This window comes from Triturus cristatus, chromosome 3_1 (genome assembly GCF_964204655.1).
Source record: "Triturus cristatus chromosome 3_1, aTriCri1.1, whole genome shotgun sequence".
Lineage (NCBI taxonomy): Eukaryota > Metazoa > Chordata > Amphibia > Caudata > Salamandridae > Triturus > Triturus cristatus.
In genome coordinates, this window is record NC_140583.1 from 604,633,335 (window position 1) to 604,660,188 (window position 26,854).

Genomic DNA, 26,854 nt, shown 5'->3' on the forward strand with positions numbered 1-26,854 from the left:
CGCCCACATGGTGAATCGCGGAAGGACCAGGTGGACAGCGTGCTTAGGAGGGGTCCAGAGCAATGAGCAGATGAGACCTCGAACAACCCTGAGGTACAGCAGGGCCAAGGACTGCTCATGCCCACATGTACTGAAGTGCTCGCAAGTTGCCCGCAGCTCACCGTTCACCCGCGCTATTCAGAGGTGCGGTGAAGCTATGGCAGTGCAGCACTGGCCGGCAAGAGCAGGGAGGTCGTACCAGCTCTGAAAGTCTAGACGGCCACTGCCAAATTAAGTCTGCCGCCCGACTCCAGCACCCAGCGGGTAGTGCCCTTGCGACCTGGCCTCTCACAGCGCAACACGGCACCCCTCCCTGATTGCGGTCGAAGGAGGAAGTACTGCGACACAGTCAAAAATAAACGGCATGAATTAAGACTGCACCGGCCCGATCAAGCCCATGCTACACCCGGTAGATTCTGCTGCCCCTGTTAGGCCTGGGAGGTCCCCGCTGCAAGCACGGCGTGCCTGAAGCGGTGAGAAAGCCTGCGGCCCTGTCATCCACCTGCCCTCAAGTGCACCACGAGATGGGGTAGAATTGAGCAAGCCCCGAAGAGTCACAGTGCCCATCTGCCTACTTCCATGGGGAAGCGGGGAGAGGTGCTGGTCGATCAACACTATAAGCAATGCCTGTCAAGCCTTTGCCTACCCTGCGTTGGTTCCTGGTGGCCCGGTTGGATGAGGAGACATGCGGCATCTGGACAGCCACCGGGAACTCGAGCGAGAGTGTCCAGCACCATGAGTCCCTACTGCGCGAGGCCCGCAGTGTTGAAAAAGCTCCTGGGGGCCGTGCTGGGAATAGCACTGCACCGCCACCTAGTGGTCCTCTGTCACCTCTGTAACAGAGGAAAGGAGAGTGCCAGCCGTGGCTCCGGTGAAATGAAGAGAAACGGGGACCAAGAGGGAAATCACCACACTAGGGGTATAGGTCAGCAAAGAGTTTTGACTCACCTGTGTACCCGCAAAAGCTCCTCTCTGTTTGCCCCCGCACCTACACAAAGTGTTTCTCACCATACCAGCACCTTCAGCGCCCACGAGGCCCGCAGCATTCAGAAACAGCTGCAGTGGTCTCCTTCTAATCGCTCACAGCGCCACCTAACTTCTGAGTCCCCACACCACACCAAAACAGCACAGGTCCTCGTACCTTCGTTTCCTGTCTGCCAAGGCCCGCAGTTCCAGGGAAGACTGCCGGGGTGTGTGAGTTTAAACACTGCACTGCCACCCAGTGCCCATTCCCCTGCATTACACCCAGCAGGAGTGTTTGAATATAGAAAGACTGAGTCACATTTCCTACATGGATCTAAAGGACACAGAGCCCTAGACTGTTCTAAAAAAGGCATTTTAAATTGGTATACATATGCTGCCTACAGCACAGAGTTGGCGGATGGGAAAATCAGTCCGCTAGTAACACTCCAATCCGGTGTTTTCCCCAAAAGAGGGATTGTAAGGCAGCAGTTTGAACACCTAGTGGTCATAGATAAAACAGAGATTGACCCGGTGAGAACAGCAAGGCAGCACATGCCCCCTTCGTGGTTTCCTGCCCTTGGCACATGGACAGGAGAAGGGCTGGAAACATCCCAGAAAAAAAAGAGCCACAAGAAGCCCAAAGCCACCAATCCAAGGACGCTGCTAAGGGTCCTGTGATGCCTGGAGCAACCAGAACGCAAAGCCTCCAGCCAACTGCCCCCACCTAGTATCACAGGAAAGACTGGTGCAGAGCGCACACCACCAGTGGCTGCCCAATGCCACTGCCAGTGAGGAATCTTGCCACTCGCCCCTACGGGTGAACAGACACCACCGCAAGCGAGAAAAGTGCACCGTATGCCCCAGGGATGACCGCACAACGCCACAAGCTAGGAAAAGGGCAAATCAAGCACCAGCTGAGGACACCAATGATGGAGAACCGATTGCGAGCGCAAAGTCAGAGGCACGCAGAGGGCCGCCCATCAGACCTGACAGCATGGGCAGCAGCCCAGGAGACCTCTCCGAAGAGAAGGAATGCTGAAAGCAGCAAGGAGATTTTGCATGCTTCCGCCGCACCAGCAAAGCTCCGCAGTGGGCCAAAAGACAGCACAGTGTCCTCCCTCACACTGCCTCAAGAGAGAGTCACCAGTGACCCAAGACAGGCAAGAGGAGAGTCGCGCACTCCATGTGGTAAGCTGTCACTGCAACATGTGCTCCAATGACAGGCGACAAGTGGCCGGACGCCACATCGCACAACAAGAAGGTACATGATACACAAAGTGACCAACCCGACAATCATGCCTGCATGGAGGCATGAGTAGGTGTCATGATGGCACTGGCTCGAGGTCACAAGCACGACCCCCTCAAGAGAAGAGGTAACCTGCCATCCTGGCCGAGGACCACCATGGAAATCCCTGGGGAGGGGATAGTGTCCGTGAAAGGTCCTCAAGAGGAAGAAGCAAGTCCTACCGACAGGACAGACCTGTGACAGGTTCGCAGAAAAGGAAAGACCGTCCCAAGAACCGGACATGACCAGCGAAATGTCCATGTGGGGCAAAAATGAGACATGTGGCAGGCCGCCACATCCGAGTGATGAACCTGGTCAGAAAAAGAAGAGTGTGGCATGACGCCACTCCATGAAGAAAGGAAGGAGAGTGGCACGATGCCACAGGGCAAACCACCACAGGCGCGCAAGAATGAAAGAAGAAGAGTGACAGGACAGAGGACTCGTGGCAGCACTGGAGAAGGTGTTCATCAGCACAAGCCAGCCACCGGGGTGCAGAGACGTCACTGGAGACAGCTTTGTGGGCGGAACAACCGTAAACTGCTAGCAAGCATGATCTGCGTCCCGGCCCCACGCTTCGCAGTTCGACCGTCCTCTCACCTGTCATCAGCTGCTTGGTATCGATAGCACCATGCCCAGCAAGTGCACCTGCTGGAAGACAACTGCAAGTGGCCAGGAGGTCCCTCCAGTCCTCCTCAATCCACAAGATCACCTCCAGCAAGACATCACCGCCTGTTGCCCAATCAAAACAAATATCATCATGTCCATCACCCAGGTGCATCATCACTAAGAACATCAAAGGAGCAACATACCACCAGAGGGGATCCAACCACTCGAGACAGTTAGAGTTCAACAAGGCATTTCTGTTGCTGTGGGATGCTAGCCACCCAGGAACCCTTCGTGTGCCCCTGTAAACCGGAAGCCTGCCGAAGAAGAGCATGCCTGACCATTGGACCATCCACCCTTGGTTGGAGGCTTGGCCGTGGCCCTGTTGGGAGTTCCGCAGCAACCCATCAGCGTGGCATATGAAAGGCCTGCACAGCCCATGCGGTCACGAAGCGATCCAGGGGCAAGGGCCTCAACGGAACTCCTGTGAAAGCGGATTCCAGGCAGGAGAGACAAGTCTGAAGCTGCTTGGCTATGGGGAACTGGAAAGATCATCAAGTTCGTCACCTCCAAGCAAAGGCCTCATCCACCAGAGTCTCCTCAATAGCTGTAGGTTTTTCGTCCACCGGAACCTGAGCGCCTGCAAGATCTTCAAAGTGGACTCAACCACCGCTCCAGATGCACCTCTATTTTGAACTTTGTAAATAGACTCCAACACAGCGAGACCAGGCTGGTCTGAACTACATCGCCGAGGTGGACTAAAGCATCCTGACCATACAGTCCAGAGCTCCAACACTGCCCGGCAGAGGGCCTGAAGAGACTCATTGGTGCTGTGCATTCTTGTTTGTATTTCTTAAAGGTTGGACTTTTGTTTGTTTCTTTTCCATTAAAGTTTGGGAGGGATGTAGTGCCCTGTTGGACACGTTATAATGTTTCACCCTGTATAACACCCACACTAACACCCAGCCATCACAGGCGTCACCAGTCAGGTGACCCTGCTAATAAAAGGGACCGGGCGCACGTGCCCTGGTCCTTTTCCAGTACCCAACCACACTGCGTCTGTGTCCATTATTGGCAGCATGTGGGCCCAGGGCCCACAACACTACAGATGTCAGACAGGTGGGTGTTCACTCCGCCTCAAGGATCCAGTGCAATCTCAGGTGTTGAAGGTGTCATTGTAACGCCGCCTGCTGAAGGCTTTACCAAGCCACACTTGCTGAAAGACATAGATATATGCAAATTAAATATATATTTTTTCAATGGTTCTGTACATTGCTGCTCCTATCGAAAGTTTTGTTCTTAATAGTAGTTTTATTTTATTTTTAAAATAAAACTCTTTCAATTGGTTTCTTGTCAAATAAAACCAACGTAGACAAAGCACGATTTCGTGTACTAATAATATACCCTAATTCTGGACAGATTTGTCCGTCTGTAAGAGAAGCACACTAACCGCCAGAGTATATAGAGCAGTAATCTAATGCTCTAAGAGTAGCGGGAGACAACCCAAAGATCAGGGCTCGAGTCGGGGTACCACGCGGGTGGACGGCGTCCCCCCACTTATTTTACCGGGAGCTCGGTAACTGGAGCAAATGCAGCCACACATTCACTCTTTGGCCTCTCTGGAGCGAGATCGGAGTTCATTCAGAACGCTGCTTACGCGCTGGCTTCTCTGATGCAATCGCATCTAAGGGGTGAGCGAGGGGAGGCAATGTGTCTGATGGTGCGAGCCACCTTTCGTGATGTCACTTCCTGTCGTGACGTCAGCGTCCCCCCACTTCTTTTTTTAGGACTCGTGCCCTGCCAAAGATGCAGCAGAAGTAATGGGAGAGACATGCATCACTGTGCTCTGGGTGAGGCTTGGAGTGCTGAGTGCATCCCAGAAGAGGCACCCACACCGGTATCGAGGATGGAACTCCACAGAGCGAGTTCCGAGGAAGCCATCTCTGCTGTCGCAAAGTATTTCAGCACTGGGAGAAGCCGCCGGCTGTCGCAGTGGAAACCCAAGGAAAGACTTTCAAGCGCCATGATAAAATTGGACAAGGAGACTCGAAGGGGGTGCCTTGGTTGTCGAGGTGGTGGGTTGTGGCTAGGCCTGAAAAAGAACCCAAGCTGCAAGACCAGCTGAAACGTGATGAACGTGATGACCAGGTCCACTTCACACGCTCCTCTTCACTGGTGCTGGCGCTGCCATTTCTGGTCCAGTGGCAGGATCTGGCATACTTGGCGTGAAAGCCCAAACATGTCGGCTGGGCCATAACCATAGCACCAACCTCTCTGCTCGGTGGCCAGATCAGGAACCAATGGGGCAGCGTGCCTGTGCTGACAGCATCACCAGTGTGTATTATGCCTGTACATGTGCATTCATTGTGTGAATAGAAATAAAATATTAGCGGGACAATGATTTGTTAACTTCTATTCGATGTTGGTTGAGTGCTGAGTCTCTAACCCCACACCACCGCCCTCAGGATTCATTTGACTGCTCGACTTCACCAACCTGAGGGTCAAGAGCTTGAGGGGTGCACATGGTGATGCGTTTTGGGCCCAGTAACAGGACTGGTGGTGAACGACTCTAATTCCCACAGATTGAGGCCAGTAACATTGCCTGCCCAGTGACCCTGAAAAAGGCCTGGGGGTGGTCATATCACAAAAGGGTGGAAGTGCTCATTTAAGCTGGGTCTCTGCCACCGCTTTGGGCTGACTGGTAGACGGGGAATTGAAGCAGCAGTATTTTAGCACCTTGCACGTGGTAAATTAGCATACAGCAAATCGGCCTTCACGCCCACCTTGGAAAAACACAGTAACAACCCCCCCCCCCGCCTCCCCCCCCCTATCAATTAACCACCCACAGCCCTCGGGTCCGTTTCCACCTATAGGCACTGAGGTTCCTACTCTTTGGGCACTTTAGGTTAATCAGAGCCACAGAGGTGTCTGTTTGTGCCATAGAGTTCCAGAATACGTAGTCTCATTGGGCAAGTGAGGCCTCTGTTGTCAGCTTCAATGTAAATGTAAATGAATGTGCTGCTTTTGACTGTAAGCGAAGCCGCATATGCTGACATCGCTAAAGAAAACAATATAACAACATAATGATATAAAACTAAGCAACGACCAGAGAACAACGAAGCAATGCTCTAATGTAACACTAAAAAACATCAGCAAAAAAACCGACACAATTCATTGCTACCACAACTAAGTACAACCCAACACATATGCACAAACTTTACCACCTCCACAAATCTGCTTTCATAATACTTTGATAAAAAGTGTTTGCTGCACCTTACTTACCATCAAGGACATGTACTTGCACAAGTCAAAAAATCCTTCCCCAGTTCTGTGGGGAAAAAAATAGGGAAAGGATGTTTCCTTAATTTTCCTGTTTGAAGATATAAATCGCAGCAGCCGTGGTGCACTTTAATTAGGCGTATTAACTTCTACGACATGCATCCACTGAGTTACCAGTCAACTCTGTTCAACAATAGAAGTGGTTGAATGTCAGTTAACAGTGCCATCGTGTGGTCTCCTAAGGAACTAATAACGTGTTTCTGCAGCTCCCTAACAATTTCTCTGTAGTGTTGTCAATGAGGAAGAGACCACCGAAGTCTCGACCGAGAATTGGTCTTGAGGGAGATCGCCGATTAGGGTGTCACTGGATACCCCCAGGCAGGGCTTTAAGTGGGCCGGGTCTTACCGGGTCTGAGCACCGGCATTTTTTTAAATGAGGCATCGAAACGGGTCTCTTTCGGGCTCTGTTTGCGGTTCATTTTTTTCCGGACTGCAGTGACAGCAGGCACATCCTGTGCGCGTGCTCACGCTGCTCACTAGTGGAGAAGTTACGGCATGACATCATGCCAGGTGAGCGTTGTAGGGGAAGGGAAATCCTTTAAAGAGAGTCATTTTCTCACTGGATTTCCCTTTTCTTTTTGAAACCCAGGAGCAGCAACATTGTGGTGGTGTCACCAGGGCTTTAAGTGGAAGCTTTTTCATTATTATATACAAGCCATAGTTGCTGCTTATTTATCTTATGCAACGAATAACCATTGACAAACCAATTGTCCCAACTTGTTGTAGGTATGATGTTACTAGTTGTATCATATATCTGGATGCAATGACAGAAACAGCAAACTACATGGCAGGTGGCACACTATGCTAGCACAGATTTTTAGTTTACGTTTCTTTAAGCCACGCCCTTAATTGCATTGGCCACGCCCCTATGAGAGACCCCCGTTTATTCAACCCACTTAAAGCACTGCCCCCATGCATCCCCTCAGCACCACGGCTAAGCAAGCAGCGACGTCACTTGACGGGAGGCGGGTAGAAGGAACCCGGAAGCACACTGTTTTTGGGCAGTTGGCACTTTAGTCTCACTGGAGCGAAGAGTGTTGCTAACTAGTGCTTTAAATGGGAAAAAATAAGTGCAGGTACTCATTAGAATAGGTAGAGGCATGGCAAGTGGGCGGGGCGAAGAGCAATATATGATCGTACCTAATGACTTCTGTAGCAGTTGTAGCACATGTCAAAACACATGAGAAATACGTTTATGGCACTAAAACAGATTAACCCATTACACATAATTAGTTACATGCTCCTGCGAAGCCGAGCGAAATCTGCCCTAGAGGAGAAACCTAACCTGCGCCTGCCGTGCTGTGGATCAGGGTACCGGTACTCTCCCTGGCTACAGAGAAGTGCCGGTACTGAGGGCAAAAAAAATCGGAAGTTCCGGTACTCAGTACCGGTGAGTACTGGCCCATTTAAAGCACTGTTGTTAACCAAGTCTTGAAATAGAAAAATGGAAGTGCAAGTGCTCACAATACCTGATAGGCCTGCCACCGTTCCGAGAGAAAAATACTACCCATGTGTTCATGCTTAAAGTTTCTGCAAGGCTGAAATATGATACTTAAATAGTGTTTTAAATACATTTGACTGTTTTCTTCTTTTTTAAGATAGCATTTCTATCTTGCTTTACTTTAATTATCAGTCAGGTTTCCATAAGGAATCCACAGAACACATTTTAAAGTGCTTTCTTCTTATAATTACTCTTTTAATTATACACTGTCAAAGGAGAAAAATACCGGCTTTGGGTTACTTTCCCAATTTTCGTACCTGCTGGGATATTAAGATACTAGTCATGCAGGTAAAAAACGGCCAGGTGGCAACTCCACTCCCCAAGTACCTGTTTGAAACTGAGAAGTGTCGGTACTCTGAGATTAAGAGTATTGAAGCCCTGCTAAGGAGTGCAGGTGCTGTCCCTTTCCAATTGAAGAAGTGCAGGTACTCAGTAGCTGACATTACCTGCCCATTAAAAGTACTGCTGCTAATAGTACTGAGGAAGGCCAAAGGAAATGGCAGATCCATCATGTATTTTGCATGATCAGAAGATGAGAGATCTGCCATCCATAAACTAGGTCATGGGTACTCACAAACTTTCTCTCGGGGCCAAATTTAAAGTGTGGTTTGTGGCCGAGGGCCACACCGGTGGGGGCGGAGTCATTGGGGGCGGGGCCAGTGGGGGCAGGGCTAGAGGGGGAAAAAATCACTGCAGTTTCAAAACATTACTAGACAATGCTGTATTTCCAAAGCAGATGTAACTACATGCAGCACGTTTATAATATTTTTTTATTAGCAGACAATAGCAATCTTAAGTGGGATTGCATGGCAATTTGCAGCAACCGGATATTCAGCACATGCCAATGCAGCACAGGCTTCAGAGTCCCCAAAATAGGTATGTTATAGACAACACTACGAACTTATTTCATGTCACCAATTAGTTTTCTGTAATCTGGTACCAAGTTGGAAACGGCAAGCCTTAAGAGCTGTTCCAGATGTATGTCTGTAAGCTTATTTCTGAGTTTGCTCTTCAACAGTCCCATTGTGCAAAATCAACATGCGCAAGCATATGTTGACCCAAACATACAAAGTACCTTCTGGGCCACTGTAAAAAGTAGAGGAAACTTGTCAGGGGGCACAATTTTCCAGAATTCTTCTGGTGCTTGCCCCAAAAAAGATGCTTTGAGGGCTGAATTGTGCTGCATGTCAATGAGCTCTAGTTCTGCGTTGAGCCCTTTCCATGCCAATAAGGGCAACAACATCAAGATTCCATGCACTCACCATCCAGGGGGTTTCAACCAGCCTGAACAGAGGGGTGAGGGCTCTGAATTGCGAAAATCGTCTTTTGATCTCCCCAGAAATTTCCTCAAGTCATGCACCAGGGTCGAGGTTTGACAGAATTTCTTGTGCATCTGGAAACCTCTGCATCACAGCCAACAGTTTTGGAAAGTGGGTGAAGTCACTATCATCCAGTTGTTCTTTGAATAGCACAAGCTTACTTTCAAAAGCATAAATACCATTCACGAGGGAGCACACAAGCTGTTGTTTACCTTGCAGGGTCAAATTGAGAGCATTAAAATGTGTGAAAAGATCTGAAAGAAAATGGAGCATAACAAGCCATTTCACATCCGTTAGTTCTGGGAACGATTGGCCTTTACTGTTCACAAAGAATTCAATTTCAGGAAGAAATGCGATGAACCGCTCCAGAACCTTCCCTTTGCTTAGCTTAGTCAGTATGCATCAAGACGTCGGTATATTCCGCTTCAGATTCCTACAGCATTGCTTTAAAAAGTTTATGGTTCAAAGCTTTAGCACAGATAAAATTAACAATTTTCACTGCACCTTTTAGGACATTATTCAGTTCTCCATGCTTTAATTTTGCACACAACACTTCCTGGTGAATAATGCAGTGGTAGTCTATCACAGTCTGTCCTATGAGCTTCTTTTTAAGCATAGATACGAAGCCTCTGTCATGGCCTACCATGGCAGGAGCCCCATCCGTTGTTATGCTGACAAGAGTGTTCAGTGGTATGTCATTTGTTTTAAAGTAGTTGCACATGCTGTCCAGTACATCTTCTCCTCTTGTTTGCCCTTGCAGTGGTAGAAGGCAAAGGAGCTCTTCTTTGGGATGAAGCGATTGGTCCAAATACCTCACCCAAACTAAGAACTGGGCCACATCGCCTATGTCTGTGGACTCATCCATGGCAATGCTAAAGAACGGTGACTCTCTCACTGCTTTGATCACCTGCTCCTGGACGTTTTGTCCCATTGCCTCTATTCTGCGTGCACACGTGGAATCCGATAGCTGCAATGCACCGATTTCCTTTAAAATGCTGGCTTTATTAGTGTAGTTGTCAAATAAAATTTTGGCTACTGAAAGGAAACATTGCTTCACCAGCTCTGCATCTGAAAATGTTTTTTTGTGTTTGGCAAGCAAGTAGCATATTTTGAAAGACGCTTCTGTTACAGCCTCAGATTCCTTCATCTGGCAAAGGAAGATCTTCTGCTGGGAAAGAAGTGCTTGCTTCAACGATGCCACTTTTGTAAATTTGAGTTCAGTGGGAAGTTCTCAGTGTATCCAGACTGCCGCGTTTTGTAGTGCCGTTCCAGGTTATACCTCTTAAGAACATTTACTTTCTCTTTGCAAAGCAAACAGGTGGCTTTTTCTTTTTGACATTCTACAAACAAGTACTCTTCTTCCCATGCTTCCTGGAAGGTCCTGCATTCGCTCTGTATCGATCTGGGTCGCTTGCAAGGCTTGGAAACTGGACTTTAGGCCATTGCGGAGCTCTCCAGCTAGTTTGTTACTATGCAATAAGTAACAAGGACCAGGAATCTGATTTTCCACCAGATGACCAATGGACCGACACCTCCCCATGACCGACGGACCGTCAAGCCCCACGACCGATTGACCGACACTGCGTCATGACCGCTGGACAGACACCACGTCACGACCGATGGACCAACACCACTTCTTGCAACAGATCTGTGAGCAACACCAAAGTAATGTTTTGTTTAAACATACAAAGTAATGGGTAAACCTGTACATGAAAAACAGGAGGCTTTCCTAAAGCCAGTGGTTTATGCATGAAATGTGTCACTCAATAGGGATTTGAAATAAATGGCATGCACATACACGTATATACAAGCACAAGTTCACCCATAGGTATCTTGGCGCTGAATAATAGATGTTTACTGCTACCCAACTCATTTTATCGACCTCAGATGGATGAAAGGCACGACCCACCAGGATTTGAACCTGTGACCATGAGGTAGAACACAGGCCCCTGCAGCGGACGCATTAGTCCACTGCGCCACCAGACCCGGCATGCACACAGTACAAGGACACAGAGTAGAAACACATATGGAAGGAGCTAATCTGGACAGCGCTATTTGGTGTGGAGCAGCTGTCAAACTAAAGGAATCTGAAAGGCTCAGATACAATGGTCAGGCCTAAGATAAAGTAGTTGGAAGGTGCACTCGTTTCAGAGTCAATGAGATGAAGTGAGTCACTTGTTCCTTATAAAAATACTTTTTATTCAACAAATTCGTTCAAAACTGACACACAGCCAACGCGTTTCGATCCCATTTCATTGCCAGAGGGAACTTCATCAGGGCTCTAACATTATAGATAAAAGACAACATAAATACAACGTGACAATTAACACCACAAAAATAATAATTCAACAGAACACAGATATCATACATATAGATGACCCAACAACAAGCACATGTTACTTATGTAAAAATGCAAAGAAAAATATACAAAAATATATAAAAAATGTTTTACAAACGAATGCAAAAAATGGAGAAACAATCTTTTGTACATATGTTTCATACCATTGGGATGAAATGATAAAAATACCATGTGGGATAAAAGCATAATTGACAGTATTCAGATGACAATTATTTTCCAACAAACATGTAACAATAAACAGGGACAAGAACAATACATTTGAGAAGTAATATGACCGTATAAATATATGGCAGACCATTTAGGTCTAAGGAAACCAACCACATACTACTCTATAATCGTGATATAATAAATATCAACCTATCAACATCAGTAACAAAGTGATTACAAAATTATTGCACTTGAGTTAACCATATATCCGATAGCTACTTTAAAAAGTTCTCACCTCCCAAAGAGTTAATCCACAGTTGGCCTCAATTGTAAAGGGCAAGTAGAGAGCTGTCTCAAACTGAACAAGTCCCAATCAAATTGTATAACCAGACTTATCCACTCACTATTATATGGTGAGACGGAGTATCTAGAGTGTGGAGACAAAAAGAAAACAAGGGGCTGCATAGAATGAGAATAAAAATTGAAAAATAAAAAAAATATATAATTGATTAGCTTGAGAGTGAAGTCACTAAATAAAAAGAAACCTGTTAGGGAAATTCTCACCTATTAAATCGTTCATACACAATTAGCCTAAAGAATAAGGAGTGAATATAAGGCACTTTCAGTCTCAAAAATCACAGTCGGGTTACTTGAAAAGATTTGAAAACTCACTTATAGTAGGTGAGAAGGAATATCTAGAGCAAAGAAACAGAAAAAGAAAAAGCACCGAAAACTTAAGTATGATTGAACAGGTATTTGTATAATATGTAGTAATTTATAACGGGGCAATTGTGCTAAAGGCTGCATCATTAATAAATCATTAATTAATCCCTGGGACACTCTCTTATGCCATGCAGATGTATCTGTGTTCAACATAAAGATGCAAATGCACCAAATTGAAATATTAATAAACCACAACATATATGATGCAAAAGTTACCACAATTAACGAGCCTTTCTAAAAAACGACTTAGTAACTGATCATCCGGCGCAAAAAGCGGTAATAAAAATGCCACCATATCACTTATGTTCTATACAACAAACGTGAGACTCAAAAGCAAAAGCGCATTTCACATACTCAAACAAATACTAATAAAATGTTTTATTTCAATATATCTTCTATACTTGGAGCACTAGAGATAAAATCACTCGTGGCAGTAATGCTCATTTCTTAACTGTAATATTATACTGAAACAAGGCAAGTGAAAAGCATTACAGAGCGATGTGCTTGATATTTGAAAAAGCTGCCGTAGGCTAAGTATTAAAGTCACTCGCGGAAATGAATAGTGACAAAGCCAGGATTAATTTCCTTGATATTCATTTTTACATCAAAGATCATTTTATTGCAAGCACACTATACAGGAAGGATACAGCGTGTAATAGTGTTCTTCACGCTGCGAGTGCACATGCGCGTTCGGTGATCAATAATATCCCTTTTGGAGAAATCACACGTATCCGCAGAAATTGTAGTGAGGAGGACACCTACCGTAAGAACTTGCAGGATTGTGAAACAAGATTTCTCAAGAGGGGATATAGAAGAGACATTGTCAGCAAGGCCATGGTCAAGGCAAAAAACCTGACTAGGGAATTCACACTAAGACAGACTACTAAGAAACAGAAACAACCTACCATGAACAGAAGGGTCTCCCTGGTAACGCAGTTTAATACTAATAGCCTTAAAGTTCGGAATGTTATAAAAAAGAACTGGGGCTTACTGCTTGATGTGCCAGGCCTCAAGAATTGTATTTCTGAGGTTCCTTTGATAACCTACCGCAGAGGAAAAACCTTACATGACGCTCTGTGCCCTAGCTATGTAACAAACAAACAAAAGCACGATACATGGTTAACATCCAGACCATTTGGTTTTTATACATGCACCTCTTGCAATATTTGCCCTTTTGGGCGAAATAAGATCACTGATTTTGCCTACAATAACTCTTGTCCTTATAAAATTTCACAATTCATAAACTGTAATACCACACATGTGATTTATGTATTGGGCTGTGACTGTGGTATCATTTATGTTGGAAGCACTATACGTCCCCTAAAAGTGCGTATTCAAGAACATCGCAGGGCGCTTTTGAAATCTGATAGTCGCTACCCACTTACAAATCATTACAAAGAAAAACATCCTGACAACAATTTTTGGTTCCATGGCATCGAACATGTTACAGCAGGAACTAGGGGTGGTAATCATGAACTTATGGTCAGGCAAAGAGAAGCAAAATGGATCTGTCGCCTTCGAGCAACTTTAATGGGCCATAATACTGATAATGAATTACACTACTTCTTAGAATGATCATTGTTGGATAATTCATCTTTCCTCCAATTGATCACTTTGAATGAATCTGATAGAGGGCACTACTATTCATGTGAACTCATAAAATAATTTTTTCCCCTTCTTATCTGTTACTTCTGAAGTTTCTGAATATGAAGCAATTTATTTTCCCATTACTCGGGACACTGCTTTTTGAAAACATCCTACTTCCCTCACTCTTGATATTTAGGTTGTACTTTCACGTTAATAGATTTGTTTTACTATAAACCCCCCATTTTTTGTTAATAGGATATTGATTTACTGATTCTTTTCATATTTTTTGTCTCTATCTGATAATTCCAAGATGGCCACCGTTCTTATCCTTTAGGTTATCTTGGTTTTTCAGGCTTTATTTGGTTTTCTTTCTGACCATCTCAAGATGGCCGCCGTTTTCATCTTTTATTATTTATGTTTTGCCAAGACATAATAAGGGGTTTATAACTTTTCATCATTATTGCTATTCACTTACAACTGTTTAAAATTGTTTTCGTTTTTCTTGTTTCTTTACATTTATCAAATGAATGGTGTAGTCTCTCATTCATTCTTGGACTCCTCTGTGCCATTCTAAGATGGCTGCAGTGCTTTCCTACTCAGGTTACTTGCAGCCTAGCTGCTTCTCATCCATTGGTTATTCCTCTGATCAGATGACTCGACGATTCCGTTCTCACACCCATGATTAACGGGTTTAAAAGAAGAGCGCGTTCCCCTCTATTCATTACTGCCGGTTATCATGCCGTTTGAAACTTTACTCGTTACAGGTAAATGAGTTTTTAGGAACACTCTCTGAAAGCGACCGAAAATAGGCCCGTTTCCACTTATCCAGCATTTAGCATAAGACTTCCTCGCTTGCTATATTATGTGTATTTTAGAATTCCCGTTTTAATTTTTGTAAGAATTTATTTTTGCCGCGTTCTAATTGTTAGTAAATATACACTCGAGAAATAATTTCTTTTTCGCGAGTGATTTCAGGACTTATATTACGGCAATTTTATTCAATGAACAAAGAACAATCCTTGCCTTGTAATGCTTACTTGCCCCGTCTGTATACAATATGACACTTAAGTACTGATCATTTCTGCCGCTTTAGAGATTCCTATTTCCGCGAGTGACTTTAATACTTAGCCTACGGCAGCTTTTTCAAATATCAAGCACATCGCTCTGTAATGCTTTTCACTTGCCTTGTTTCAGTATAATATTACAGTTAAGAAATGAGCATTACTGCCACGAGTGATTTTATCTCTAGTGCTCCAAGTATAGAAGATATATTGAAATAAAACATTTTATTAGTATTTGTTTGAGTATGTGAAATGCGCTTTTGCTTTTGAGTCTCACGTTTGTTGTATAGAACATAAGTGATATGGTGGCATTTTTATTACTGCTTTTTGCGCCGGATGATCAGTTACTAAGTAGTTTTTTAGAAAGCCTCGTTAATTGTGGGAACTTTTGCATCATATATGTTGTGGTTTATTAATATTTCAATTTGGTGCATTTGCATCTTTATGTTGAACGCAGATACATCTGCATGGCATAAGAGAGTGTCCCAGGGATTAATTAATTATTTATTAATGATGCAGCCTTTAGCACAATTTCCCCGTTATAAATTACTACATATTATACAAATACCTGTTCGATCATACTTAAGTTTTTGGTGCTTTTTCTTTTTCTGTTTCTTTGCTCTAGATATTCCTTCTCACCTACTATAAATGAGTTTTCAAATCTTTTCAAGCAACCCGACTGTGATTTTTGAGACTGAAAGTGCCTTATATTCACTCCTTATTCTTTAGGCTAATTGTGGATCAACGATTTAATAGGTGAGAATTTCCCTAACAGGTTTCTTTTTATTTAGTGACTTTACTCTCAAGCTAATCAATTATATATTTTTTTTATTTTTCAATTTTTATTCTCATTCTATGCAGCCCCTTGTTTTCTTTTTGTCTCCACGCTCTAGATACTCCGTCTCACCATATAATAGTGAGTGGATAAGTCTGGTTATACAATTTGATTGGGACTTGTTCAGTTTGAGACAGCTCTCTACTTGCCCTTTACATTTGAGGCTAACTGTGGATTAACTCTTTGGGAGATGAGAACTTTTTAAAGTAGCTATCGGATATATGGTTAACTCAAGTGCAATAATTTTGTAATCACTTTGTTACTGATGTTGATAGGGTGATATTTATTATATCACGATTATAGAGTAGTATGTGGTTGGTTTCCTTAGACCTAAATGGTCTGCCATATATTTATACGGTCATATTACTTCTCAAATGTATTGTTCTTGTCCCTGTTTATTGTTACATGTTTGTTGGAAAATAGTTGTCATCTGAATACTGTCAATTATGCTTTTGTCCCACATGGTATTTTTATCATTTCATCCCAATGGTATGAAACATATGTACAAAAGATTGTTTCTCCATTTTTTGCATTCGTTTGTAAAACATTTTTTATATATTTTTTTATATTTTTCTTTGCATTTTTACATAAGTAACATGTGCTTGTTGTTGGGTCATCTATATGTATGATATCTGTGTTCTGTTGAATTATTATTTTTGTGGTGTTAATTGTCACGTTGTATTTATGTTGTCTTTTATCTATAATGTTACAGCCCTGATGAAGTTCCCTCTGGCAATGAAATGGGAACGAAACGCGTTGGCTGTGTGCCAGTTTTGAACAAATTTGTTGAATAAAAAGGATTTTTATAAGGAACAAGCGACTCACTTCATCTCATTGACTCTGAAACGAGTGCACCTTCCAACTTCTTTATCTTAGGCTTCTATATTACACCCTTGGACGGCGGGTGTGGGAAGAGTTTGCACCATCATACAAATTACAACTATACATGGACTGGAAGTGGTTGACCTTGGTTTGCCGTTTTGTTCTTTTTCTGTTTACAATGGTCAGGCCTGTAGAGAGGGGATGGGCGAGGGGAGGGGCCAGGTTTCATGTGGCGGTTAGTAGAGCGGGCGGAGAATCAGAGGGCGGGAATAACCAGAAGATTGGGCCAGTGGGCAGAGTCAGGTGTGGCCAGAAAGAGCAAAACATCCCAATTTTTAGTATTTGTTTGGCATTTCATTGGCCAGTTACAGCTTATTACATTATATAATTCAACCAATGCAGTTTCTTAAATATCTCCAGCTAGCTGTGACACCACTCCCATTTCTCATATGTGAGTTCCTGTTTTGATCTAACATTATTACAATGGCATGTGAGACAGGTGGGGAGAAAGAGAGATGATACTCACAGCCAGCATTCCTACCACCCTTCCACCCAGACTCAATGCTTTTCTGTTGTATTGAATAATGTACGACTTGTAGATAGAAAATACTCTGCATAATCCTTCAGTCTGAAGAGTAGAAATGCAGCAGCAGGGCAGGACACGTCACCATCATCATAAAGCTCCCTTCAACTGCCAACCTTACATCACTTAGAATGCCCATACGACGTCACCTATTATTACATAACAACAATCGTAACCTAAGCATCAAGCCCACAGTATTTTCTGTTTATTATTCGTAAGCCTCTGTATCTTAGCTACTGTAATACAGCTTGTGAACAAGTTGAATCCTCTTTGCTAAACAAATATAGACTTTTAAGATGTTAGCATCCTTTCTTGCCAAGTTGCCAGGAACTCTCCCAGAGGATGGAAGGATAATTCAGCTGATGTGGTAAGGTTGGGCCAACCCCAGCAGTCGCATCATTCAACGGCCTATGAATTCTGTGAAATATTGGTGTCCCGGTCCCCTCACTACAGACGTTCTGCTTGGGCGGGGTGGGGGCAGTCATCATTTTGCGTATGCTGCTGGTAAGGCCCTCACTGGGTGGCACTCATGCAAGCTGCTACGGATCTGATTTGACACTTGAAAGACTATGACGCAGGCCTATATTAAACATCAACAATCAGGATCCCCATTTGAACCCCTAAATGTCACTGGTTCCAAAGACACATCCAATTTCTGACAAACACTGTCCTTTCCAATTTCAAAATGTAATTCTCGTTTCTACTGAATACTAATCATTTGAAGCAAATAATGACAAGAAACTCCCTAATGTTCACAAGAGATCACTTAGATGGCTGTATGACGCATCCCTTCCAGCAACCTATGACTCCAGCAGGTAAATAATAAACTCCCACTCTGCCGCCTACAACAAAACAGCACCACTGGACACCTGAAGACATCCTGTAAGCAGGGTCACTGTGATGCCTCTCTGGGGAGGCATCCTAACAAGCTTCACCTGCAGAGGCACGCATTAAGAGAAGGGGGGGGGGTTTCCCCTGCCTCTTCCACCATAGACCCGACCTTGTAATGACAACAGCACGCGGGCCACTGTGCCACGGGGGCTGCAATCAATATCCAACAGTCTTAGCCGCTGTCTTGCTGTGAACAGGCAGAAGGCAGACTCTGGCCTAGTTTCCGAGGCAGAAACTTGGCGGGGGGGGGGGTCTCTAAGAGGACTGACGGGCCTCTCACCGAGTCCATTAAGGGGGGACTTTAAGCATAACTAGAGCCGAGGGGCTCGGCTTCAGAAACTAGCGAACCAGCCGCAGCCCGGAGAGATAACTCAGAGGAGGGGAAGGGGGGCAGCTTCAGAGGAGGACACCGCGGGTCATGACGAGTGATTTTTTATTTATTTAATGCGTTTCAATATAGCGCGGACTTTATCCGAAGGTGTCAGAGCGCTTCACAATAGCCAACGATACCTTACCAAAGGAAAAAGTGACGTGCATGTTACAATATATGATAATCATAATAGTGCTGATAAATTCAACCTAATAGGCAACAATGTCTGTGACCCATAGTACTGCCTGCAGTTACACTTACCTGCAGCTAAACTAGCGACACTGGAGGTTTTCCGGCTGCAGTGAAGATTCTCCAGGGCTGCGGGCTAGGAGGACGTCGACGTCGTCATCATGGACACAGGAAGCTTCTTAAAAGGTCCTTTAAAAGTCAGCTGTAAAAGCACTAGTTACAGCTGACTTTTAAAGGGCCTGTGCTTCGCGCCGGGTGTTATTTCTCAGAGGCTCAGGCCAATCAGAGGCAATCATAAGCAGAGAAGCAGAGAAGATGGTCGCAGGAGCAAACGTTGTGAATACGTATTGAATACGTATTCACAACGTATGCTCCTGCGGCCATCTTCTCTGTTTAAACTTTACAGGAAAAACTCGTATGGCAACAAGGTCCACACGGCCGCTGGCGGCCCACAGGCCGTACTATGAGTACCCGTGAACTAGGTGAACCACCTGTCTTACAACTAATTCCCCATTCCCAGGAAGTAGGATAGAGTCCAGGCTGAAAAAGAAGCTGTAATTGTTACAAAAACTTTTTGTTGGCATTTCTGGTAGTTTTTTTTTAACACAGTTGGTGTTGGTTAGTACGTTCATCACCAAAACAGGTTCAGTCTTTCTGCACTCCGTAGCTTATATCAACAGCGCAGCATCTTCAAGAGTGTGATCTATTGGCTTAGAGTCAGCCGACCTTCATTTTCCTCATAATTAGTCATCTTCATCCCCTCTCGTGTTCCCAACCTCCATGACGCCCCTTCAATTGTACAAACAGTCTTCTTTGTCTGCATCTCAGTGGCTGCTCTTGTTATCTCTTGCTGTTCACTTTCTGCCCCGCTCGTCGCCCATCCTGTCCCGAGCTCCTGTCTCGGCGGAACTGCCCTTTTAATTTTAGCTGTACTCTGCCCTCTCCTTCTCTTACTCTTGGGCTGTTCTCAGCTCAACCAGTCCAGCGATGCTTGTACCAGCTGCCAGAGTTTCTCTGATACATGCTTATGCCTGTGCTAGCCTGTTTCCAAATGACGACTGTCTCCTATCTATCCACAAACTCCACCCATTCATCCATCCATGCACAAACTATCCAGACCCTCCAGGATTTTGCGGCTTTGAGTGGCAAATTTCACCGCAAAAAAATGCAAAATTTGCAGCCCAAAACCTCAAAATTCGCGATATTTGTGCGGTGGGCAAAGAATGTGCCCGCCACAAAAATACTGAAGGCTTGTGCTCTGTCACTGCTGGAGACTGTGCTATATCACAGTCTGTAACTTTGCAGAGTCTAAAGCAGCGCAGAGCCTGGAACAGGAGGGTGTCTGATACCAAAGAGAGCAGATTACAATATGAAACCTGCTCTTTTTGGCATCAGACAACTTATTAGTGCAGGGCAGCATGGGTGAAGTGCTGGGAGGGGTGAGGGATGCAGGTGGCTGCAGAGAAGGTTGAGGATAGGTAAATAAACAAGCATTGGCATAGCCAACAGGTCTTCACCTTTTGGATTTTATAAGGTTTTAGCTATGCAACAGTTGTTGTTTTTGCACAAAGGATATTGTTCGGGATAACTTAACATTTTTTAGGTCTTTTTGTATATGGCAATATGTTTTGCTTTTGGGACATTATAATTATTTAGTTATGCAGTCTAATATTGTTGTTGTAATATTATGAACTGTTGTATGGTGAAACATTTGTAAGGTCCTAAAGGCAAGACCTATTGGCTATGTGAATGTTTAAGAGAGTGTTTTGAATGAATGGTTTTTGTAATTTTAATTTGCATTGTTATAAATGTTAGAGGTTGGCCTGGTATATGTTGACCACAAATTATAGTGTGCACTTTGCACTTGTTTAAAGAACCCTTATCGATGAATAGGATAAAGAAAACATTTCAGCTATCCTAGTGTTAGTTATGGAGAGTAGCCTTTAGTGTAAGAGTTGAAGGAATGTAAAGCTGCTTATTTTACCATTTGTGAAGTTTCTGAACGTGTAAATTAAAGTAGAACCATTGAAGGTATATATTTATATTAAAAAAAATCTTTAGTAATTTTTTTTTTTTTAAATTGATGATATTAGAGAAGAAAGCATACTATATTAAATCTGTAGAAGGACAGTAAATAGCAGAATATATAGTGGCTATTAGGGGTAGATTAAAGTATAAAGTTTGAAAGTGGTATAACAACTACGATAGGACTAGATAGAGTGCCTAGAGTATCTTTTTTTTTTTTACTTTAAGCAAACTGCGAAGGTAGAGATATAGGGGACCTATGGAGGACGAGTGCATCGTGAGAACTGAGAAGCGTGACAGAGTGATAGTTAGGTTTTTTTATAGAGTTAGTTAGAGAGTTATTTAGTTTTTAAGATAGTGATAGTTAGTGATTTATTAAGTGAAAGAGTTAGTTTGTTAGTTAGTGTGTGTGGTTTTGAGAGTTAGTTATCCTGTTAGTGCGAAAGATTGAGAGAGTTAGTTATTTATTGAGTTAGTTAGTGAGAGAGAGAGTTAGAGATTTAGTGAGTATGTGAGATAGTGAATTAGTTAGTTAGTTAGTGTGAGAAGTAATTATTTATTTAGTTAGAATGTTAATGGGATCTCTGGTTGGCTAAGGCTTGCGCCAAAGCCAGGCAGAGACCACCACTTTAGTCAGGGCAAGGGAGTTACACGCCAAAGATAACCCCTGCTTACCCCCTTGGTAGCTTGGCAAGAGCAGTCGGGCTTCTCCTGGAGGCAATGTGTTAAGCGTTTGCGCAACATGCACACAGCAACACCATACTAGTGACACCACAAAAGGAACTCTACACAAGGTTATATGAAGAATAACCTTCGTATTATCATAAAACATGTTAGAATAGTAATCACATAATATACACTGTGCCAACTGGCCCAGGGCAATATTTACAGGGTGTGAGATTTAGTTAATAGTGTATTTATAGAGTTAGTGCGAGTTATTGAGTTAGTAGGAGAGTGAGTGAGTTAGTGACGGAGATAGAGATTGAGATAGTTAGCGAGAGACTCAGTTAGTTAATGATAGAGTGTGAGATTTAGTTAGTTAGTAAGTGAGAGTGAGTGAGTTTGATAGAGTTATTTAGTTTGTGAGTTTGTGAGATGAAGAGAGAATTTGTGATTTAGTTATTGATTGAGCAAGTTAGTGCGTGAGTTAGTTAGCTAGTGAGAATGAGAATGAGTTATAGCAAAGTATTCTCTGAAAAAAAATTGGCAATTAAACATAATCTTTTTTTTAATGAATAACAGAGTCAAGATTTTTTTTTAATTCAAATTTGCATTTTCAACTTTAAAGTAAGGTAATCGTTTGCTTTAAATATTTATGTTGTATATTTATGCATGGTGTTTAAAAACATTTTTTCTGGTGCAATATCTTTTAATATTTTAAAAATTATACCACTGCAAAAGATCACTTCCCATGTTTGCGGCAAATGGTGCATAAGAACATCCGCTAAGTCTTCCTCATCTGTAGTAATCATAAACCACTCCATGAGAAGTTCATTGCTTATCTCCATTGATTGAAATGTTTCAGTGTTTTGTACTTGTGTTGTTACAGTACTTATTTGTTGCTCCGTTTTTTCGATGCCATATATTTCTATTTGTATTGTTTCTGGTGGTGGTTCTGTTACCTGTAAATAGATGGCAAAGTAAATATTAGTTTTGTTGGTATATATATTTTTTTTGTTAGAGTTAGTTCAGAGAAAGTTAGTTAGTGATATAGAAACAGTGAGAGAGTTAGTAATTGTGAGTGAGAGTCATTTAGTTATTGAGAGAGAGAGTGATATAGTTTGTAATTTATTTATTGTGAGATAGTTTGATATTTAGTTAGTGAGAGAGTTAGTTTTTGAGTAAGAGAGTGATTTAGTTATAGAGTTTGTGAGAGAGTAAGGCAGTTAGTTATTTAGTGAGAGATTTAGTAGTTAATGAGTGAGAGACAGAGAGTTATTTAGTGTGTGAGTGATAGAGAGAGTGAGTGAGGTAGTTGGTGATTGTAAGAATTTGTTAATTAGTTAGTTAGAGAGTGAGTGACTCAGTGAGAGACAGGTAATTAGTGGGATAGTGAGAGTTTTTTTGAGTTTGTAAGTTAGTTAGTGAGAGATTGAGTTAGTTATTGATTAAGTTAGTGAGCGAGAGACTAGGAGATAGTTAGTAGAACAGTTAGTGAGTTATTGACAGTGAGAGTGAGTTAGTTAGTTAGTGAGAGTGATACTGAGAGAGTGAGGTATTTAGTTGATTATTGTGGGAGATAGAGTGAGAGTTAGTTAGTGAGAGATAGAGTGAATGATTTATTAAGTTAGTGATTGAGAGATTTAGTTAATTTGTTAGTTAGTGAGAGAGTGAGTGAGTGTGAGAGAGTTATTTAGTGAGAGAGATAGTGAGAGTTAGTTTGTTTTGGAGAGAGTTAATAAGTTATTTAGTGATAGAGTTAGTTAGTGTTTTTTAGTGTGAGATAGTAAGAGTTAGTTTGTGAGAGAGGTAGTGAGTTAGTGAGAGAGAGAGCTAGTTAGTGAGAGAGTTCGGTATTTAGTGATTTATTTTTTGAGTGCTAGTGAGAGATGGTGAGAGATGTAGTGAGTTAGTTAGAGCTATAGGGAGTTAATTAGTGTGAGTGATATTGAGTCAGTAATTTAGTTAATTAATTAGTGAACAAGAGAGTGTGAGAGTTAGTGAGTTAGTGAGAGAGTAATTGAGTTAGTTAGTTATTGAGTGTTAGTGAGAGAGTTAGTTAGTGAGAGAGAGTGAGTTATTAAGTGAGAGAGAGGGATTTAGAGTTAGTTATTGAAAGAGAGAGTTAGTTAATTAGTTAGTGATATAGATTTTTAGTGATTTAGTTAGTAAGAGCAAGAGTTAGACAGACATTTAGTGATAGAGTTAGTGATACCCCATTTTATTTAGGGTTTGTAACACTTCTAATTTGTATACTTACTTGAATCTGGCTGCGTCTTGTCGTATTTAATATTTTTTTGTCGCTTGAATCCATGCACTGTGACATGCGTTAATGTCACGTATTCTCCAATTTTTATGGGAAATTCCGTTGCTTCTCGCCATAATGTAATCTTTACAAAATCCATGGCATCTTTTATTGTTATAGATTTTAGGCAAGTTTTTTGTCGGTTGATGAATACTGTCTTTATTTCTTCTTCCTGAAATAAAATAATTAGAATAGTTATTTTTTTGTGTGGTTGTTAGTTGAGAGTGTATTATGAGTATATTTTGTAGAGAAAAATTGTTAGAATTATTTTTTTAATCGAATGAGATTAATTTTTTAGTAATGATTATAGAGCTTGAAAATACTGAGAGAAAGGTATGGAAATAGTTTGAGAGAGAGTTAGTGTGAATTTTAGTGTGAGCTGAAGGTAGAGATAGTGTGCTGGAGGTAAAGGCAGAGACAGATTGAGAAATGGCGAAGTATTTTGGAGGTATATTAAGAAGGAGCTATTGGTAGTTATTGGGATGTTGTTATAAGTATTTAGAGGGAAAGGGAGAGAGAGGGTCATATATAGAGTTATAGAAAGAGTGTATTTAAAGATACAGAGGCAGAGAGAGAGGTAGAAAGAAAGAGAGCTAGCCCAAGAGAGAGTTAGATAGAGTTACTATAATAGGGAGTTATCAAGAGAGTTAGAGGATGTTTGATGAAGACATAGGGTTATGGAGATAGATGATGATGTTGAGTGTGTTACATTTTGATGAGGTAATATTTAGTAGAGGAAGAGTGAGTTAGAGGTACAGTAAGTTAGAGAGAGGTAGAGACTTACTTCTGCAATTGTCCCGCAAACAGTCATTAGGGTTTTTTAACTTGCTTCTTTAATTGCTTTAATTGGTGATGCTGGTGGTGCTGGTGGTTGCAATATTTTTTCTGCTTCTTTCACCATGAAATCTGAGAGTGGTATAGCTGGAATTTTTTTTTATTGTTGTTTGTTTTGTCATGATTATTGCATTGTTTTTGATTAGAAAGTTGCAAATTAGTAGACCATTGCTTTCCTTTGTTTGATTGTAAAAGTCTTCATGGTAACATGTTGCTTTGATGTTTCCAGTTTCATCAGCTAACGCCAAATGGTATAGAACTTTGTTGTCCTGGTTTGCATTTTTGTAGTATGTTTTCGGCGAACACTTTATAACTTTGATTCTGATTGGCTTTTGATATGGTTTGTTGTCTTCTGCTGGCTTATTAATAATCTCTTGAATAGTCAGCATCTGAAATGATAGAAAAAATGTTAGCATTTTAAATTGATACCCATAAAGCTTTATGATCACTATAATAGCATTCTAATGTTCCATAGCTGTGCAATATTTCATTTGTGTATATGTGATCTAATAATATTTGGTAGTTTGTTGTGTAACTGTCTATGATTTGTATGCATTGTAATTGTATTTCTATGAACGTTAGAAGTTCTGCAGTTTTTGAACATTTTAATGCCGATCACGATCCGGTAAAAACCGGGTACAAACCGTCGGACGGAGCATATTCTCCGTCCGACGCGTACCCGGTCGAAAAAATATACAAACATGGAATTACGATTCGCACGGAAATCCCATTTCCGTACGAATCGTACAAAACCCCGACCGACGAAAATAAACATACAAATGTGATCCGGGAAAGCGCCGACGTGACGTCGGGACGCACGCAGCCTGCCATTCACGAACCAGGAATTACGATTCGCACCGACGTCATCCCGCACGGTGAATATTTTCCGGCAGCCAAAAACTGCCGGGAAATCAGGACGACGCGAACAAGGAGTACCTGCACGCGACGGACAGACATGGACCCGAACCTACGTGTCATCCCGGCCCTCATAGCAGTCGACCTCCTCTACAGGTTACGACGCAGACACCGCAGAAGGTCAGAACAACAAAGGGAGGGGGGAAAAAGGGGGGGGGCAGGACCAGGGCCAGGCCACAAACCCCCCACCAAACTCACACAGCACACATGCCCTGGACATACCTGACCCCCAGGCCCTGGTCACTACGAGGGGGTGGGGGCATGTCCAGCAAAGCCAGCGTCCGCCACAACGGAAGTGCTTGACGACGCGAACCGGCAACACAACAATACAGGTACGTCCCATACCCACGCCTTAAGAGCGTGGGTACGAGTCGTACCACGCCCACACCTACGTCATCCCAACAATGGCGGGACGGCTGTACCCACGTGGCAAAGGCCTGGGTACGGCCCGCAAAAGCATCACATAGCGTGGGGATGGATATGTACGGACCGTACCCCCACCCCCGTATGTATGGAGCGTACCCCCTCCCCAACAGTGCAAGTACGACCCGTACCCTCACCAGCGTACGTATGGAGCGTACCCCCACCCCAACAGTGTAAGTACGACCCGTACCCTCACCCTCGTACGTATGGAGCGTACCCCCTCCCCAACAGTGTAAGTACGACCCGTACCCTCACCCGCGTACATATGGATCGTACCCCCACCCCAACAGTGTAAGTACGACCCGTACCCTCACCCGCGTACGTATGGAGCGTACCCCCCACCCCAACAGTGTAAGTACGACCCATACCCACACCCGCCGTACGTATGGAGCGTACCCCCACCCCAACAGTGTAAGTACGACCCGTACCCTCACCCGCGTACGTATGGAGCGTACCCCCACCCTAACCGTGTATGTACAGACCGTACCCCCACCTCGTATGCATGTAGCGAACCCACACCCGTGTATGTTCTAAGCGTACATATCCTGAAATAGGAGGGGTGTGTGCAGAGTCCTCCCAGCAGTGCCCAGAGACAGGAGGGGTGTGTGCAGAGTCCTCCCAGCAGTGCCCAGAGACAGGAGTGGTGGGTGTAGAGTCCTCCCAGCAGTGCCCAGACACAGGAGGGGTGGGTGCAGAGTCCTCCCAGCAGTGCCCAGACACAGGAGGGGTGGGTGCAGAGTCCTCCCAGCAGTGCCCAGACGCAGGAGGGGTGGGTGCAGAGTCCTCCCAGCAGTGCCCAGACACAGGAGGGGTGGGTGCAGAGTCCTCCCAACAGTGCCCAGAGACAGGAGGGGTGGGTGCCTAACACTCACAGCAGTGCCCAGACACAGGAGGGGTGGGTGCAGAGTCCTCCCAGCAGTGCCCAGACACAGTTGGGGTGTGTGCAGAGTCCTCCCAGCAGTGCCCAGAGACAGGAGGGGTGTGTGCAGAGTCCTCCCAGCAGTGCCCAGAGACAGGAGGGGTGGGTGCCTATCACTCCCAGCAGTGCCCAGACACAGGAGGGGTGGGTGCAAAGT

At 43.6% G+C, this 26,854-nt stretch overlaps 2 protein-coding genes across 6 annotated transcripts in view; both read right to left on the reverse strand.

The window, feature by feature from the left end:
• Nucleotides 1–9,482: 9,482 nt before the first annotated feature.
• Nucleotides 9,483–10,196, reverse strand: LOC146860616 (protein FAM200C-like). The gene has a single exon (XM_085646164.1). It carries the CDS (start codon nt 10,194–10,196, stop codon nt 9,483–9,485), a length of 714 nt encoding a protein of 237 aa, XP_085502290.1.
• Nucleotides 10,197–21,846: 11,650 nt separating this feature from the next.
• LOC146860617 (uncharacterized) overlaps nt 21,847–26,854 on the reverse strand; it is a 62,022-nt gene continuing 57,014 nt past the window's right edge. For all 5 annotated transcript variants that reach the window (XR_014979190.1, XR_014979192.1, XR_014979193.1 and 2 more), the window contains 3 exons: nt 24,391–24,829; nt 23,562–23,778; nt 21,847–22,263 (listed from right to left, as the gene is read on the reverse strand). Coding sequence is in view for 1 of the 5 variants with exons in the window: in XM_085646360.1 (XP_085502486.1) it covers nt 24,449–24,829 (381 nt within the window). In the remaining 4 variants the exon portion in view is untranslated. The remainder of the gene's footprint in view (nt 22,264–23,561; nt 23,779–24,390; nt 24,830–26,854) is intronic.

What these genes read in the sequence shown, in the direction of transcription:
- LOC146860616 (XM_085646164.1), bottom strand. Translation starts at nt 10,196, where the DNA reads ATGAAGGAATCTGAGGCTGTAACAGAAGCGTCTTTCAAAATATGCTAC.